The sequence below is a fragment of the Echeneis naucrates genome, chromosome 9 (assembly GCF_900963305.1).
Source record: "Echeneis naucrates chromosome 9, fEcheNa1.1, whole genome shotgun sequence".
NCBI classification, from domain to species: Eukaryota; Metazoa; Chordata; class Actinopteri; order Carangiformes; family Echeneidae; genus Echeneis; species Echeneis naucrates.
Window position 1 is genome coordinate 17,610,086 of NC_042519.1, and position 19,422 is coordinate 17,629,507.

At 42.4% G+C, this 19,422-nt stretch overlaps 1 protein-coding gene across 6 annotated transcripts in view; it reads left to right on the forward strand.

Moving 5' to 3' along the window:
- Nucleotides 1–19,422, forward strand: part of slc20a2 (solute carrier family 20 member 2) — a 41,964-nt gene that overhangs the window by 11,694 nt on the left and 10,848 nt on the right. For 4 of the 6 annotated variants that reach the window (XM_029510039.1, XM_029510040.1, XM_029510034.1 and 1 more), the window contains exons 2-9: nt 10,478–11,040; nt 13,120–13,260; nt 13,933–14,018; nt 15,177–15,273; nt 15,425–15,544; nt 16,918–17,151; nt 17,564–18,200; nt 18,383–18,568. In XM_029510039.1, the coding sequence (XP_029365899.1) occupies nt 10,752–11,040; nt 13,120–13,260; nt 13,933–14,018; nt 15,177–15,273; nt 15,425–15,544; nt 16,918–17,151; nt 17,564–18,200; nt 18,383–18,568 (1,790 nt within the window). In that variant the 5' untranslated portion in view covers nt 10,478–10,751. Of the gene's footprint in view, nt 1–46; nt 77–1,971; nt 1,993–10,477; nt 11,041–13,119; nt 13,261–13,932; nt 14,019–15,176; nt 15,274–15,424; nt 15,545–16,917; nt 17,152–17,563; nt 18,201–18,382; nt 18,569–19,422 lie in introns of those variants that run through there. The other 2 variants (XM_029510038.1, XM_029510037.1) reach the window with 2 other exon arrangements.

Sequence of the window (19,422 nt, forward strand, 5' to 3'; positions counted from 1 at the left end):
CTACTCGCAGGAACATGGAGACAGACGGCAGAAAGAGAAGAAAGCTGGACCTGACTTTAAAAAGCCACAGTTGTAGGTAGGTACAGAACGTAATTGTGTCTCCAGTCATATGATGTGTCAAGTCTAGCCAACAAAAGCTGGGCCCTGTACTGTTGGTAATAAAATAGTTGGCCCTATATTTGTCTTTGAGGCACATTTTGATTGGTCAATTAGGATCCCTGGCATGGACATGGTTTATTCTCAGAGGTGACTAGTAGTTTCAGCCCGTCAAACATTATTTTGAGGCAGTGAGTCCTTTGTGTGGCTGCTGTTTCGGCCTTAGTGGGCTTTGTTGCACTGTGTGTGTGTGCTCAGCTGGATGTTTTTGGAGAATAATTACAAATCCAATTTTAATTGACTCACATTGGGTAAAAAAGGACAACTACAAATTGTCCCATCTCCTAAATAGTCCTTTAGTTATATCCACGTTCACGTCCATTTCATTATTATTTATATTTCTCTTATTATACACTGTGTTTATTCCAACTCCACAAACCAGCACAAGGAGCGTGAGAACAGTCGTCCAAAGGGAGGAGGCACCTCAGCCACTTTGCCATTTCAGGGTGAGCGAGTCAAACCCTTGCACAGTCTCAACTGAAACCAGAGAAAGCTGACCTTAAGAGTATTTAAACATAACTTACTCAACACTGAAAGCCAGAGGGGCTCTCGATTGTTTGCTGTTGTTACGCTGCCTGTTTCGGTGTTGCTAAAAGCTCAGATACTTGTTCAGCCATTGGAGTGTGATGCTGACGCTCCTCTGGTTTTGCCCTCTGTTGGATTTAAAACAATAGCTTCGCATACGTCGACTGAAGAACTAGTGAATATAACATAGACGGCAGACATTAATGTGATAAGGATAATAATAAATTCACGCATTAGTAAATGTAACTATTGACATTTGAAGACAAAGTCACAATCAGTCCATGAGCTCCTTATGATTACTTCCATCTACATGCCATGGCAGAAAACGGAGCTGCATGACGTCTGAACTGCCTCAAGTGATGTCAGTGAAGGTAAAAAAATGTCAAAAATTACAAGCAGATTTCAGATATATAATTGGCTGTTGGCCATTTTCCATTTTTGCAAGAGGTTGCCACTGCCACCCAATCAAATTATCAGTTTATCAGTTGCATGTTTATTATTGTATATTATAAGGAGCATTGTAGCAGCGTAGTTGATTCCTTGTTAAAGCACCACCTGCTGTTTTTACCATTCGCTCCATCAATGTTCAGTGTTTATCAGTGTGTGTGTGTGTGTGTGTGTGTGTATATATATATATATACACATACATACACACGCACATATTTACATATTTACATATATGTCACCAATAACTTTGATGAAACACAAAGATGAGATTCTTATTTCCGTGCGGAGATTGGGCTGTGAGATGTTTCATTGCTGCATTGGGATGTAAGTGGTCGCAGGGAGACGGAAGGATGATGATGATGATGATCTTCATTATCATCAGAGAAAATAGAATGATTGAGAGGATTTATGGAAATGTGTGTCTGCGAGGAACCTTTGAAGATGTTGAGAGCGACGTGCTCTCTGCAGTCATACGCGCCGCTGTTGTCATTCTTAAGCGACCCCCTCCTGCTCATGGAGGCTGACTGATCTTAACACTGTACAGAGTGTGTGTATGTGTGTGTTATGGGTTCTAGGAGACAGTGCCTCCCTGCTGCGAAGCACAGAGTCAGAGGCAGCAGGTGCAGCTGACGCAGATAGGCTTTTTAGCCGGCAGGGCCAGTTGGGGGACAGAAAGGGAGAGAATGAGTGAGAGACGATAGAGGGAAAAAAACCACAGGAGCTCAAACAAACACAAGATCAGCCCTCTGAGCTGGACCGGACGAATGAATTTATCGCCCCTACTCTAGTCCCTTAACATTATGTGAGAGTGAGGGGGACGGGACCTGAACTGCACCAGAATCTGCTTTAGCTTCAGTGGTGGACGTGAGTAATCAGTGTTTTTAAGTGGATGGTTCAAACTGGAGGATTACAGAATATGTGTGTGTGTGGTTGAGCTAAATCTCCAGTAAATGTCTCCAAACTTTAAAAAAACAGTTCTACAAAAAAGCATTATGCTGCAGTCAGTTTAGAAGAAAGGCTCCAACTCTGACTATGAATTTATCTGTTTACAGTTGCGTCTGATTCTTCTGTTTCATGCTTCTTGTAGCATTATCAGAGAATGTTAAGGAACTGCTGAAGAGTCATTGACTCAGTAGTCTGCTTTGTATTTTGTCAGCAATGTGCCTGCAGTGACTCTGGCCCTTCATTGTGTCGACAACAACCTCTGTCACTGCGTCCCAAAACCAAGTCACATAAAGGCGTCCTGTGTTCAGCCCGCTTTTGAAAGGGACAATTGTGGCAGAGAGAGAAAGGCCGAGAAAGTGACGGGTGGCTCACAGCCAGTTACCGGTGTTGAGATAGTGTGTGTGTTCCTCTGTGATGGCCCCCATGTCACCAAGAATAATGGTCCAAACTGGTCGAGGTCATTTCATCCTACTCAAATTCTTCGCTGTAAAAAGCATTGTATTAATCGACTGTATTAATTCTGCGACTAGAGCTCAGTCCATGAGCTTCTTGCACTGTTGCGTCCTTTCTGAACACAATGCTCAGCAGAATTTAGGCATATTATTTCCCTCTATCTGCAACCAGCATTGTGCTGTGAGCAGATCTACAGAGGGCCAGTGCTCTCAATGCCCTTGATCCGTCTGCACGCTCCTTCCTGAATGTGAAGCGCATCCATGCACAGGTTCACCTCCTCTCTTTCTCATCTTCCCCTCTTTAGATATCCTCCTCTGCAGTCATTGGCTGCCCTTCTCCCAGTTCTACCGTCCTCTTTGCACGCAGACAGCCAGTTAAAGGTGCAGCTCTGCCCCTCTATCATTTCTCATTGGCTGATGTGTGCTGTGAATGCGGACGCTTTCCTTTAAGGGGCAGTCTAGACTCAGTTGGCTATACTGTCTCTCTTTCTCTCTCTCTCTTTCACTGTTGCTCTCTCTTTTTAGCTTGCTCAATTCTCTCCTTCCCTCTCCCTGCAACACCACCACAACCTGCTGATTTCTCACTAAGTCTCTGCTGTTCCTTTCTTTCACTCCTCTCCTCCACTCGCTCCTCATAATTTCATTTCCCATTAATCACATGCTCGCTCCAATTTGTTTCCCTTTTTCAACCTATCATTTCTCTCCCCCCCCGCAATACTGTCATTTTGCCTGACATTCATTAATCTTTGCCACTTTCCCACCTTCTACTGATGTGAGGAGACATGAAGGTGAGTGGAGTTGATTTCCAGGCTTCGAGGCTTGTCTACCTGCCTGTTTGGCCTAAACATTTGTTTTGTCTTAACCACGTCTCTCTCTCTCTCTCTTAGCATATTACAGAGCTGGTAGATGTGAAAATTGTGTACCCTTGCAGGCACAGATCGCAGTTGCGTATGCTTCAGGTATAACAATTAGCTGGCGCTGGTTAGGATGCTGCCGTGAATTATTATCTGCCACTGCATGTATGTTTTCTGAGTTCTGTTCCTTTCAGCATGTGCCTTGAGAAGACTCTCATGAGGGGAGGGGGAGCGAGCGGGGTTTGAATCATTGCGTGGATAGTGCAGCCGCGTGTCAATGCAGACTGTAGCTCGTGACACGGTGTTTTGCACCAGCTGTGGTGCAGTGGCATCTCAGGCAGATTAACAGGCATTGTACAGCCACAGCAGAGAGCAGTTAGAGATCATTTAAACAGTTAGAGAAGTGATGGCAGTAGGTAGTTTTCACACAGGTCATGGCACACAACACGTGCTGCTTCAGGCTGATGTGGAGGGAAAGAAAGAACCGATTTTAAAAAGAAAGAAAAAAAAAAAAGCTGTGTCTATTGAACAATTTCCCTTCAAATTTAGACCTAACAATCAATCAATCTGGTATATTAGCGATGGAGACCTAATTTAGGCTTGTGTTTTGTGTGTCTCAGTGCCCTCATTATGTGTACTGTTTGCTGCCTGGCATCCGCAGGAAGAAAATGTGTCTGCCAACAATAACTCTCAGGAGCATGTGTCTCAGACTGTGGCACTTCCAAGTGTTGAGATGGGACACAAGTTTATTTTGAACTATGAAGTGGTAAATGACAAAATACAATAGTGATGTTCTACTGAAGCAAGAAAAAACTTCGCCATCTGGCTCTCTCACTCACCCTATCTCTTTCTTACACACACAAACACACACCACCATGGAAGGCACCAGCTTGCCAAGTGGAAGTAATATGGGGGTCAGTGTCTCCCTCAAGGACACTTGTAGAAGTGGACAGGAAGAGCCGGTGATTAGCAAACAGCCCACTCTCCCTCCTGAGTCACAGCCGCCTCCAGAAAGTAAAGCTAGTGTTTTCATAAACACATGAAAGATTTGTCAAAACTTGCAAAACTTTATCCTTTTATATTTTTCTACATATACATGTCCCCCACCAATCTCCCATCTCATGGAGATGTATTGGGGTATCTTCGTCGAGGATTAATTTCTACTACAGAACAACAACACCATAATTAAACAGTTATAATCGTCAGTATATGCCAAAGCAGTTGCTTTATATGTTCAGTACGTCCCCTTTGGATGAATCAGCTAAAATAGATAAAATATTGACAGATCTTTCTTACAGAAAGCAGAAATGGATTTCATGAAGTAAATCAAAGTTTGAACACGAGGAGACAGAGGTGGTCCGCTCCAGGTGGTCCTAGGTTCAGCACCTTGGACAGCGCTCTGTGCGGCATGTCATGTATGATCCACCTGAGCTGGACACGGACGCTGTTACACACTGTAGACCGAGCTACTGACAACCTGCACCATGTGACAAACTTTGATCACAGCCTAACGATATGTTAACTTTATTATTAGAAGCATTTATTAGCATTTTTACCATCCAGATGGATGAAGCCGCACCAAAATGCTCTCTGGTCCCTTCTTATACGAGCAACTTAAAATGAGCTCATTATAATTACATCAATTCCACTGTGTTCTTTTATAACACTTATATTTAGTCCAGTAGAGTACATGTGTTTTAACTGTGATATTATTACTGTTGGGTTGTAAAGGCAGCCAGAAGAAGATGACGAAGCAGAAGCTAGAAGCAGCTAAAGCTAGGCACAAGTCTAAATCCTGATTATACTTTAACTTGCCCAACTTGGCATCATCAAAGCTTGCACATTATCTCAAACAACCTTTGCTGACAGTATTCAAATTGAATTCATTGCATCACAGTTTCATTTCCTATTTATGTTTTAGTATCCAGTGATGGGCAAAACAGCAACATAATCAGTGCCGCTCATTCTTACCCAGACAGCAATTATGATTCATGCTGGTGAATCTCCATTATGGGACACCCGCCTCCGAGTGTATTTTGTGCCTCTAATGCTGTGTGTTTTACCATGTGATATTTTGAAGTATATTTCTAAATGACAAATCAATCCACTTCTCAGTTCAGTAGCTCTTGATGTGTTGATTTTTTTTTTTTTCTTTTTGCAGAGTTCTTTCACAAAGAGGGATAATCTTTGTGCAGAGAAATAAAAAGGAAGAGTGAATGGATAACCTTCAGAAGGTTGCATCACATTTTATACAACAAATTTCTTTGTTATTAAAGTAGGAGGATTGGGTGTTTTGCTTCCATGTTATTTAACTCTTTGCACTTATAAAATCCTAATTAATGATTCGTACGAGCAGTGCAAACAGTCACAAGTCACACTACTTGACTGTGTAGCCTAAGAAGGTGAGGATTCGTGTTAACATGCTGAAGGTCATATTGCCACTCTGTTGGCAAGAAAGCCATTTCACATGAGCTCAACTTAGCTTGCATCACACACGTGAATCTGTAACTGAATCTCTGATGAGGGTTGTTCTCTAAATGCTGGCTGATTGTGCAAATCAATGTATACGGGAAGGCATGCAGGATTGTTGACTCACTAGTCAAGGACATAAGCTCATATGTATCTCTTCATCTGTGAGAATGCATACACTTTCCCAGGCTGAGCAGCAGACATGTTGTTTTTAAACCGGATATTGAGAACTGGTTTCTACGAGGTGTTTCTCCGTCTCACAGCTCAGAAGTTATAGTGGTCTATTTGTGTTCATGTGTGACAGTCTGGGGGGTCATGGCCATAGGTGGGGGGTCTACATATTACCGGCATGTAAAAAATAAATAAATCTGTATCTATAATGTATTTTGTGGAGGTGTAGTTACCTACAACACCCCTTTCCTCTGGTTCAAAACCTTCTAAGACCCACCATCAGGTGTTTCTGCGAAATCCAAAGGGCTACAGTTCAGACCTAAATCTAATGTCTCTCCAACAGATCAGAGTATTTATTAGCTTTCACATAAATGCAACACCCAGGACTTCCCACAGCCACCTTCCCTGCAGTTTACCCCTTTCAGAGCACACAAACAGAATAACATTCCCAGCACAGTGATGTTAAACAAGGAACACCGAAACAGCGTCTTCCTCTGAGTGAATCTCAGGTCAGATGTGACTGTGTAATATGCACAATCACTGATCAAAGCATGTCACACAGAGGCTATAGTGTATTATCATGTATATCATGACAGAGAAGATGCAGCCCACTACAGAAGTGTTTTCCTCCAGTCCTCTGTGTTGGATGACATAAATTAATGGGGACTTCCGCCTTAATGTTACGATTATCTATGTTTTTATTGTGGCCGTTGGATTGAATAATCTCACTTTTGTTCTTTCCAAATCAGGTTTGGTTTGATTTCTAAATACTACATTATTCATGAGTCTTGGCTGCCATTGCTCTGGAGGGAAGCTCCCCTCTGAGGTGTGAATCTGCAATTTCTTTTTAAATTTCCAAACCAAATATGGAACCATAGTTGCTGATTTAAACCTGATTCAAACCCAGAAGTAATTTAATTTAACTTATGTGATTGGAGTTTCCCTCTGAAACAAATAACTAATTATTTTCTAAATAGTTGTGTAATAATGTGGTTCACCTTTATGCTGATGAGTTGTATTTGCCGAAACAGGACTGGCAGAAATGGTTCCCCCCACTTAAAGACCGAGGTGATGAAGGTGAAGGTCATATAAAATAAGTCTAATTGCTGATTGATTTTTGCTCCACATTTGTTGACTACCTCCTGTAACCCTGACAATGCTATTGATACTTGAGGACGCTCAGTTGAGTTTATTTATTTATTTATTTATTTTTTTACATTCCCCTCAGAGTAGTTCACATTTCTATTGAGCTGTTGAATCTCCCCCTCAGCGCATTGATCAATAATTCGACCGCACTGTAATGTTTTAGCTCAGGAGAAATTTGTTTTATGTGCACAACTGTGAGCGGCAGTACGTGGACTAGTGTTCATGTGTTACAGTAAGACAAGGTCTTAAAAACGAGCCACGTGTCAGCTCAGCTGCAGCTGTCATTTTGAGTTTCCCTGTTTAGAAAATTGTAGACCTGATTAAAATGGCCCGGTACTTGTGTTCACGCCCACATTCAAGTCACTCACGCTCGTCTTTCCTCTCCTCCTTCCCACATTTGCACATTCACTCACACTTCAGAAAAAGGATGTGCTGTGTGCTGACGTGCTTTGACCGTGGCGCAGACTGTTTCCTTGGTGGGGTCTCTGGTGGTGCTCGGTGGAGGGCCATGTTTGACTGTGTGGTTGTCTCGCGGCAGTGGTGTTCCGCTGATCAAACATTTACACAACATCTTGTTAGTCCCTCATACTCTGCTACTCTCACTACATTGGTTGTAAAACATATTATTTATTCAGCACTTGCTTGTTGAAGAAGTTGTCAAACAAAGATGAAATATTGAACTTGAACTACTGACTCAAATCCTTTACATGTCTGAATTTTGGTGCAGATTCACTAAAGTAGTACTTTAATGCTCCTGATAAACTAATATGGTATCAACTAAAGTCAACTATGAAGCTCTTGAGGGCACTTAACATCCTACCTAAGATTGTACTGTCATGTTTAGTAATGAATTATTAACATGGATAACCTTTCAGTGGCAATTATCTTAATGGATAGAAGTTAATGGCTTAATTTTCTTCCAAAAGTCACCGATCCTTCACAGATCCCTCCTGGATCAGTGACTAATCAAACCCTGTCCAACAAGCTCAGTTTTTTAGATTTCGTGACCTTGGAGCTCACTTCACATGTATATATGAAAAGGAAAAGGCTTTTGAATTACTGTGAGAAAAACCATGTCAGATTTCCTCTCAGATCTTTTAACAATTAAAAAAGTTAATAATTCTCATTGTTATTTGAGGTGCCCTGTCCTGATTCAGGGAGGTCTTCTGTGACCCTGATCAAGAGACAAATCATTATCGTCTTTTTATGTGCATGTTGTGGTTCAACAAAGGATAAAGGGACAGCAGTATGTGACCTCAACTGTTCCAGATGGAGCTCTTGGTCACAAGGAGGGAGCCATAACTGGCCGCGAGCTATTTAGAAAGGAGCTGCCTGCCCCCACACGATGAGGAGCAAACAGTGGGTTCATGCCGGGAGAATGTACTCGCCTTGCCATCAAGCTGTTAACATTTAATGCTCCCCCATTAACAATTGGCTCCAACCAAAGCAGGAAATGTACTGTCATTAACCCGCGTAACGTGACTTTGATTATGTGGCATAGACAAAAGGGGAGAGAACCCACAGCAAGTCATTTGTGGTGTGGAGGCCTCTCGGGGACCACCAGAGGTTTCACTGTTGGTGGCCTCATTGGACCATCATTGGTTTCTGAAACATGTTTCATGTTGTCTTTGTTTCCTCATGGAAGTTTACAGGAGCAAAGGGAATCTGTTAGCCTGAGCTCAACTATAGTCACTAAATCCCTCAATGATCACACCTCTAAAGAAATACATGGAGCCAAAACTAATTTAACAGATTTTTTATCCTTGACTATTCTAATTTTTAAAATCATTTCATCTCCAAAAAGTAAATGACAAAAAAAATTACAATCTACTGTAGTCAAGATTGATTTATTCACGTCTCTTGTAGTCCAACCACACCCAAAGACTGAAGGATCTTCAGCTCACAGGGGCATAAAGACAGAAAAGCCGCAGATCTTGATATTATTACTATTCATATCGTGGTGAAACAGGGGAAGGTTTGGTATCTGCCCTCACAGATCGCCTGTACTAACTCGAAGGCATCGGCGTAAAATTGGTTTCACTGTTTCACTGTAGTGTGGAGATCAAATGTGAGATGTCATTTGTCAGCTTACAAAATAACTTTCACATTCTCAACGAAACCCGGCTTAGCATCAGAGTGAACCTGGTGTAATTAATAGCTCTGAAATGATCCCGCTGCAGTAGATGTTCTGATTTGCATACAAATGCACCTCCATGTCCCGACAGAGATTGAAGTGATAAGAGCTTGAGACTAGTTGCCGTCTGTTTAAGGCAAAATCTAAGTGCTTCAAGAAAATCAAATGGAGTATCAAAAATGTGGCAGTAAATTAAACAGAAAAACACAAGACTTGCTTTCTTGTGATGACACTCAAATACACTAAGGCTACTCACCTGAGCCCCCCCCAGCATGCAGTTTTATGAACCGTTCTTGCATCAAGCAGGAGCTGCTGATGTTCTCACTGCATTGCAGTGTGGACTTTTGTTTTTCACTGTGTGCTGCAGCAAAGCCTTTGATTTTTGTTTGAACTGAAAAATCAAAAAGTCAAAAGGCTTGTTGCAAAACTCCAATGAACCTTTGACTGTCACCCATTTAGCACCACAACAGTCACACTGAGACTGAAGGCAAAGATTAGAGGGGCAGCTGCACTGAAACCTGCCACCAGGCTCTCAGCTCAGCTACCTCCTGCTTTAGCGTTTGATATATATATTTTTTTTTTAATAACCAAATGTGTTTAATATCCTTGGCAATTCTCTTTTATTATCACTTTTAGAATCACGTGTGTGAGTGGAGATGATCTAGTTGTCTGTTATATTAAGCTCCTGCCAAAGGCCATCAGGATGTGTGGCAAAGGCCAAACCTGTGAAATGAAAGCAGGTTTGGTAGACGCATTGGCTGCCCTGTTGTGTGAGGATGATGTGTTAACAGTCTGCTCCAAAGCTGAGGGCATTGCGCACGTCTCAATTGAGATACTGTGTTCTTTTTTTAGTCCCAGTGCTGACAGCAGGCCCTCTGATCGGTCTGATTTGATTTCTTTTGAAGCGCAGACTATGATTTCCTACTGAGGCTATCTGAGATGTCCTCAGTGATCTCTCTGTCTGACCAAAAGCCAGTTCTGCACCACCATCATCATCATTCCTCAGTCTCCAGCTCTCCTCCTCCTCTCTGTCTTAGTCCCTCCCTGCCTTTGTTGTAGCTTTTCGGGGGAAGTCACTGGGAGGTGTCATCAGATGGCAGCAGCTGTTGAAAAAGAGTAATCATGGCCTTTTTACACTAATCTGCTTCTGTGTCTCCTCTGTCTGATTTCTCCTGCAGGTGAAGGAACGTGCAGACAGGCTGTCTCACACTAAGCTATGGAATGCTTCCTGCAGCCACCATCACTAGTCTCCAATCTTTGGACTGAGCTCCAAACGCTTAGTTAGCAGCTGTGCTTCTCCCCTCGAACTCTTTACAACCAGGGGACGAAGAAAAGGAGTAGGCTTACCAAGTCCTCCGCTAAACACGCACAGAGCACTTCTACTTTTTTCTTTTTGAATATTTAAGATAGTTTTTTTTTCTCCACTTGGATTTTTTTTCAAATAATATCAAGATGGAAATGAATGAGTATCTGTGGATGGTGATTCTTGGCTTCATCATTGCCTTCATCCTGGCCTTCTCGGTGGGCGCCAACGATGTGGCCAATTCGTTCGGCACGGCAGTTGGGTCCGGTGTGGTCACGCTGAAGCAGGCCTGCATCCTGGCGTCCATCTTTGAGACACTGGGCTCCATGCTGCTGGGTGCAAAAGTGGGGGAGACGATTCGGAAGGGCATCATAGACGTCAGCCTGTACAACGACACGGTGCCGGTGCTCATGGCAGGGGAGGTCAGCGCCATGGTCGGTAAGTCCGACTAGCTTTTATTTCAACTGCAGTGTGCTGTAATTGAACCTGTCCATCACAACACATTTGCATGGAGCCAGCAAAGCTTAATTTTCCATGTTAGAAAAGATCCGTCACAGCTGACTTACTGCTGACTTCCTGGCTCCTTCATTTGCAAACTAAATATCTCTGGGTTTTGCACCGTGGGTTGGACAGAATCAGATATTTGGCTGTGACATTTTTCTCTTATTGCTTTGTCCACATTATTTTGGATAATAATCATAAGAATAATTGGCATATGAATCTGCTGAATATTCATATGTGATTACCATCATACATACATAAAATACTGACATGTTTACACAGTGACGTGCTTTTCTGTCTCTAACTTGTGACTGAGGATTATGTCAGTTCTTTTGCAAGAAACCACTTGTTTGATAAAAAAACAGAAACAGTGAAATTACCAAGACAATTTAGTACAGTCTAAGTGGCTGTTTTTGTCTGACCAACAGTCCAAACCTGTGACATATGCAGTAATATAAAGTAGAGTGAAGTAGATAAGTCCTCATATTTGAGGGGTTAGAACCACCAAGCTTGTCACGAGCATTTGAAAAATCTCCATCGCATATTTCCGTACATATTTGAATGGATTTAATTTATGAAGCAGACTCTACTCTTCCCTCTGCTGTACACAATTGAAATTAATTCATTGTGTTACTAAGGTTGAGTGAGATGATGTGTGCAGCTGTGATCAGAGTCCATGTTACTGTCACACTGCCCTCTGTGTGCCCAGAGAACTGGTAGTCATCACCCACCTGATTGTATTACTGTGCCTATTTGAACTTTAACCTCTTCCCAATCTGCAAAAAGCTTCTCCTCCACCTCATCCAACCCATATTCAACTGAATCAGTTTTTTTTTGTTGTTGTTGTTGTTGTTTTTTTTTTTTGTTAAGTTTTTTTAATGATGCATAGACTACTAAATTACATAACGCCAGCCAATGTGATTTTTATATTCAAGTTGCTCACAAATGCTCATTTGTTTTGCAAATGTTCAAAGAAACTTCTTGAAAATGGTGTGAAAATGTGTACATTTGTTTGCAGATATACTTTAAGAAGTCTGTTTTTTGGTAACACAACTAACTAGGAAGCAATATCTTCACATTTAAACACATTTACAGCAGAGCACAAACAGAGTTGTAGAATATTCTCAGTGCCTTGAATGGCGTGGAACAACAAAACAATAGGACAATGCCATTTCAATGATGCTGTGGTGCTGGGAAACGCTGATAAATGAGGTGATATTGTGCACAGGGGGATTCCTGCGTCCCAGACCAACACAGGCAAGAGTTAAGGAAAAAATGAGCAGCAGGAAACAATTTTTCTCTGCCATATTGTTCACACAGTATTTAAAGAATTTAACTCCATGATTTCATTTCAATAACAGCAGGAAAATACTACAATTGTTTCCTGCAAAGTTATAATGTTTCACAACATGCAGAAACAACAGCACACAGTTTAAAGTGCGTTTGTCGGTGTCTAACATAGAACTACTTCTTCCAAGCCCGAGGACTCATTTCTTAAAGCAGAATAAAAAGTTCCCAGAGGTATTTTTCTTTAATACATCAAGCATTATTCTCTGTTGTTTGTCATTATTAGCATCTGTCCGCAGACTTGAACTTGAGAGTCTGAGAGTCTTAATCATTAATGTTAAAAACATTGGACCTCATTTTTGAGATCCATTGTCACTCTTTCATGTTTTTTTGAAAGCGAGTCCCTGGTATTGGACGATCACATTTTATTAAAACTTAAAATACAGGTTCATTGGTGCTTTCACAAGCAATGCAAACTTAAACTAATAATTTTCAGTTTCTATGTGCTCAGATTGTCAATTAAAATGTCTTACTGTCATAACTCAGTTTGATTTTTTTTTTTTTCCCCTGGCCTTCATTTAATGACATAAAACACAACACAAGACAGTGTAACCACTTTACATAATTGCGCGCAAAAATGCTGAAATGATGCCGTTCGGACTCGCCTTTGTTCCAGAATGGGCAGCCAGTTAAATTTGTCTGAGGTGTGTGTGTCTGTTTTGAACACAGGTTCAGCAGTCTGGCAGCTAATCGCCTCCTTCCTCAAGCTGCCCATCTCTGGGACTCACTGCATTGTTGGCGCCACCATCGGTTTCTCCATGGTGGCCATCGGCACCAAGGGTGTGCAGTGGATGCAGCTTGTCAAGATCGGTAATGAATAAGGGGTTGACTGAGACCCGTTTGTGTGTATTTACACTTACATCTTCACATCTGCTATCGTGCATTCATGGCCCACACATACAGTACACTGCTTTTATATATCTCTCATACTTGCTCATAATGGCTTTGATAGTGATACTGAACACATGTCCGTGTATATCCAGTAGAGTTTGGCAAAAAGGCTTTTCTCTCTGTAAAACCCACACACTAATATTCAGGTTTTGTAGCCACTGAGGCTGACTCCCTTGACCATTTCACACACAAAGTAATTTATTGTAGAGGTGGAAGAGCTCTCAGCCCCACCCCACCCCCACTTCAGGAGCCTCAGTAGACCAGCATGCAATGCAGCAATAAAACACATCTGAAAAATATGTTTGTGAAAGTGGAAATGAAAAAAGTAGAAAAAAGCACTTCCACTTCCCAGTCGGAGAAAATAACTTCTATTATTCAAACCACTTATATATATATATATTAACCCTGAGCTGAATCCTAAAACATTTTCCTGAGAATTTTAGAATTTTGAGGTAATTGAGGGAAATATAGAAAACAGGCAATGGTATAAAAATATCTGATAAATTAATCATAATAGGTAACGGTAATGCATCAGTGAATGATTTTTGTTGTTGTTGTTGTTGTTGTTGACTTTTATTCCTCCCCCTGCAGTGGCGTCATGGTTCATCTCTCCTCTGCTCTCTGGACTCATGTCTGGACTCCTCTTCCTTCTCATCAGACACTTTATCCTCAATAAGGTTGGCTCAAATCCCTGCAGTAACTTGCCCAGTCTCCCTGAGAGAAGCTTCTTGTCTGTATTCTTTTTATGTCCAGTTTAATGATGGTTTGAGTTACAGACATGTTATGTCTGAGGAATGTTAAGTCAGCATGTATACAAATGAGTCGTTTGCCCATAGGTTTAGAGACCAGCATGAGGACATGACAGTGAAGACTGGGACATAAATGCTTGCACACATACATGTCCAAAGAACCTAAGCACAGATAAAATCTTTTGGATTTGGCCACAGATCTGCTGTTATGTAACAGGCCATGTCTGAAAGACGAGGAGGAGAAAAGTATTCTGGATCATCCTAAGGTCACAACTGCAGGATTATGTATGAATGACTCATGAAGACGATTTGTCATTTGGGCTGGAATTACTGTAAAGCCAGGTCAAATTCAGGATGAGTTCACCTGTCTCTGCAGGCAGGAGGCGTCACCTAAATTGGAGTACTTGATCTTTTTATTGTGTCTGTGCAGGCTTGAGATATAGCTTAGATTTAGTTTTGGATGCAAGACTTTTACCCCAGGAGATCAGGCACATTGCATGCCAAGCTCTTTGTAATCGTAAACCACACATTGTGCAAGAATGAGTTGTCACATATCATTTTGTTTTCATCATATCCACACCCATAAATTGTCCTGAGCTAAACATCTTCCCCCACAATAAATTCTGTTTTTATCACTCATCTTATGTAGCACATGATCACAGCATTTTATCAGTCATCAATCTGGAGAAATTTCTCACCTTTGTATCGGCAATTATTTTTTAAGAGAGCTGTTCAGAGCTGTTGTTCCTGGAAGTGTGGTCACATAAGAACTTGAAGAAGTTTAGTAAATGGGCACATCAGGGAGCTTAAATCTCATGGGATGTACTCGTGGCTAAGATGTCTCTAGTTTTTATTATCACCACAGTATGAGTATAATTTAATACTTTATAGAGTAAAAGAAAGAAAGGCTTTATTTCCTGGACTGGATTTCACATCCAAGTCCTGGTTTTTAGAGAATAGCAGATCCTCATGTTAGTTCATTTTAAGTTAAGAAAATATTTGGTATTTTTAATCGTCAATAATTATATATATATAGTCAGCAACAAAAACAACTACTAAAACACAACCTGTTTGTGTCCTCCTCAGGATGACTCTGTCCCTAATGGCCTGCGAGCGCTGCCTCTCTTTTATGCCTCCACCATTGGGATCAACACATTTTCCATCATGTACACTGGAGCCCCATGTAAGTTACCAAAGTGTTCATTAGCTCTAATAGATGATGTCTGTGTTTACTTAGTCTGACACGAACGTATCATCACATTATCTTCCCCGTCTCCGTGACTTTAAAATGACTATTCTTATACCCCCATGTGTGTTTTGTGTGTGAAATTCAGTGCTTGGATTAGAGATGCTACCAGTGTGGGCCATCTTCCTCATAACTTTAGCCGGATCGCTGGTCTGTGCAGTGCTGGTCTGGATCCTCGTGTGTCCTTGGATGAGAAGAAAAATAGCAAGTAGGTTTGTGTGTGTGTGTGTGTGTGTGTCTCTCTCTCTCTCTCTCTCTCTCTCTCTCTCTCTCTCTCTCTCTCTCTCTCTCTCTCTCTCTCTCTCTCTCTCTCTCTCTCTCGCTCTCTCTCTCTCTCTCTCTGTCTCTGTGTGTGTGTCCAGTCTTTCTCACGGCATGTGAAAGCCTGAAAGCCCAGTGTTCTGGCCCGGGCTGAACAACAGAGCCTCAGCCTCTGCTTGCACACTCTGTGCTCAGACACTAAACATTGGATGCCAGCGGATGTGTTTTCTCATTGGCCTCTGCCAAAGCCACTGAAGGCACCAAAAAACTTTGTGAACTCTGTGTAGAACTCCAGCAGCTCCACTCAGACACTTTGCCAGATGCAAGGAGTTAAAATCGTAGCCTGCAGTGTAGAAAGCTTTCAGATCAAGGTTAGGAATTTTTCCCCTGATGGGAAAATCAGCCTGCAGCAAAGCAGACAATGCAATAAAACACATGACACATTAACTGAAACAGTAGAAAGAGCAGTGAGAGGGATATCTGAGAGAATGGAGACCAGTCTGTTAAATTCAACCTATGTCTACCAATGTCTTGCAGGGTAAATAAGAACTGCTGCAATCCAAAAACAAAGCCACAAGCTCTCAACCCCCATTCCTGACATGCCTGAGATGATTTGCGCTGATACAAAAACAAATAATCTGAGTTAAATTGAATCATATTTTGACTGACGGATTCATAGATCTTAAAAAGCATAAAGAGCTTTTATTATAAAAGCAACAAATTCCACCTTTAGGCTTGAAATTGACCAACTCGTTCCTCGAACTTTCGCGAGAGGCGAACTTGGCCTGTTGCTGAATTCCTGTGAGGATTATAGGTGACATTATCCATCCTAATCTGGATATTACTGCATCCATCAAAATGAAACAGGCAATGACAGGGTTTGTTTATGTGTTTATATTTGGAGCAGTTTGGAGGAGCAGGGGGCCATCAGGTCTGTCAGTGCAGGGATTAGTTTGGATCAGCTGATGGCTCTACTTGTTGTTGTGGAAGGTTGCTGCTTAGTTTTTTCTGCAAATTCAACACATGCAGAAAGATGTATATTTATGATGAGAAAAAAAATATTCTCTGGACAAAATCTGTGACTCATTTGCTAATTGCCTACAATTAGCAAATGAGTCACAGCCTAAAATGCTATACATGAAATCATGTATAGCATTTTCTTAACGTTCTCAAAGTTACTGTAAATAATCAGTCACATTAGAATATAGACCAGACAGGCAAGTGTTGCTGTGTTAATTTAGTCAAAAAAGCACATACGGCACTGGATTAAAATGGTCTGTCCGGGATTATCTTTTAACTGAGTCTTTTGTTTCCCCTCAGGCTCTCTAAAGAAGAAGCAGGCTCTGTCCAGGATCTCCGACGAGAGCCTGGACAAGATACCCGAGGAGGAGGAGGAGAGCCCCGTCTTTAAGGAGCTTCCAGGGGCCAAGGGAACAGATGAGGCTGTGGTGCCGCTGACCGGGGGCAGCAGTGAAAGAGGCGCCCGTGACTCCAGTGGCGAACTTACTAACTTGGCCAACGGAGGCAACGTCCTGCCAAATGGCAGGGTGTATGGTAAAACTGAAATCTTAGACAGCCACTGATTTGAGATACGACTGTTGGTCATTGTATCTGTTTTTGAGGCACCACAGAGAGTGTCTGTGAAACCTTTGACACAGAACTTTACAGCCACCATCAGCAGGGTGCACGGTGGGGCTGTTTCTGGTTTCTGCTTTTACATACCATAAGAAAAATCTAAATTACAGTATTATTTGTAGATTTATAGATATTTAATAGTGAGGAGGAGCCAAATTGGGGAAAGCTCTATCAAAATGGCTTCTACTTTCTCACGATCTCTCTTTGGGGCTGCAAGTATCAAATTTCAAACTGTACCAGCTTCTCCTTGTTTAAATATGCCTCTTCAGTTTGTATATTTAGAACAGCAATATGAACCACTTGGCAACGTCTTCTATCTTGTCTCCTCCAGGTCGAACCCACTCAATGACCAACGGTTGCCTGAAGTCACCCATCTCAAATGGCAGCTTCAGCTTTGATGGCCACATGCGCAGCGATGGCCAGGTGTACCACACAGTACACAAAGACTCAGGTCTCTATAAAGACCTGCTTCACAAAATCCACCTGGGCCGCATGGACGACAGCGACCGCTCGGGCTCCAACGCTGGGCCACCTGACAACAGTTACCGCCTGCTGCGCCGCAACAACAGCTACACCTGCTACACCGCGGCGATATGCGGCATGCCGGTCCAGCCCCTCATACGCACAGAGTCGCGGTCAGACAGTGAAAAGCTGGTAGGCGAAGGAGGTGGCAGGAGCAACAGTGTGTCCTACTCTAAGAAGAGGGTACGCTATGACAGCTATTCGTCATACTGCAACGCTGTGGCTGAGGCTGAAATTGAGGCAGAGGAGGGTGGGGTGGAGATGAAGCTGGCCACAGAGCTGGAGGGGGTGGAGGAAGAAGGGGCTCCGGCTCCTGTGCCTCTGGACGACCTGGCCGAGGAGGATCATGAAGAGAAGGACAAACCTGAGGTGTTCCAGCTTTTCCACTTCCTGCAGATCCTCACCGCCTGCTTCGGGTCCTTTGCCCATGGAGGCAATGATGTCAGGTGCTGCCTCCTGCTGCTCACGTGTACAAGGCCACTGCACTGGATAAAATCTATTTTAATAATACCCTAAGTACAGTTTGTTATTCCAGAAGTAATGGCAACAAATTAAGAAATAAATTCTGCTGAGCTGCTTTGATTCATTCAGCTGAATGAGGTTCTAATGTGTTTTCTTGCCTTTGCAGTAACGCCATTGGGCCTTTGGTGGCGCTGTGGATGATCTACGACCAGGGCGGCGTGATGCAGGACGCCGCCACTCCCATCTGGCTGCTGTTTTACGGTGGCATAGGCATCTGTTTTGGCCTGTGGGTGTGGGGCCGCCGCGTCATCCAGACCATGGGGAAGGACCTGACTCCCATCACCCCCTCAAGGTGAGAAAGCCCCCTCGTGGGAGAGTGAGTGGACGGGTGAGTGTGGCTGCTGAGAAAGAGGAGTATTTGTGGCAAACGCAAACTTTCCCAAAAAGCTTGATTTCACTCGCTCCAAAGAGTCTCGACATGCTCGACACACAGACGTCCGGAGCCAAGCTTCCTTGGTAAGTACTTGAAAAGACCACGGGCGTGTTAGAATACACAAACACAAACACACACACAGTTAACAAGGCTGTTAAATCTTAATGAACAAGAAATTGCCATTCAACCCTTACCCAAAGGCCACACAACCCTTTTAGAGCACCTTCTCTTTGGCTTCAAGTGCTCTACATTCACAGGTGCATTAAACTTGTCCAACTAATCAAGGACATTTGTCTGGAGAGCGCTCTGGTTCTCCACGCTCTACTTCCCAGACAATGCTCCTGCTGCAGACCACCCACATTTTACTACACAGACAACCTGCAAGTACAAAGCTATGTCATGTAACATGTTGGCTATGGAGGGATATATTACAGTTTCTTAACAAGACAGGACACCAAACTAATGTTTCCATTTGTTGATGGACCGATTTTCATATTATTTTGGTTTGGTTTTGTTTTTTTTGTTGTTTTTTTTTACTTCAGGAAAAAATTATAATTCAGTGATATTTTTCATTCCTTTGAAACAAACTAATTGCGGTCAAAGTCTGTTACGCTGTATTTGATAAGAAACTAGGAACTTTGCTGGAGAAAATTTTCTGCAGCACTAAAACTTATTCAGATGTTCATTAATAATTGTCTGCAGCGCTTTATGCAGAAGCAGGGAAACAGGGATGGTTCGTTCTCTCTGTTTTTCCTCTGGCCTTATTATTATAT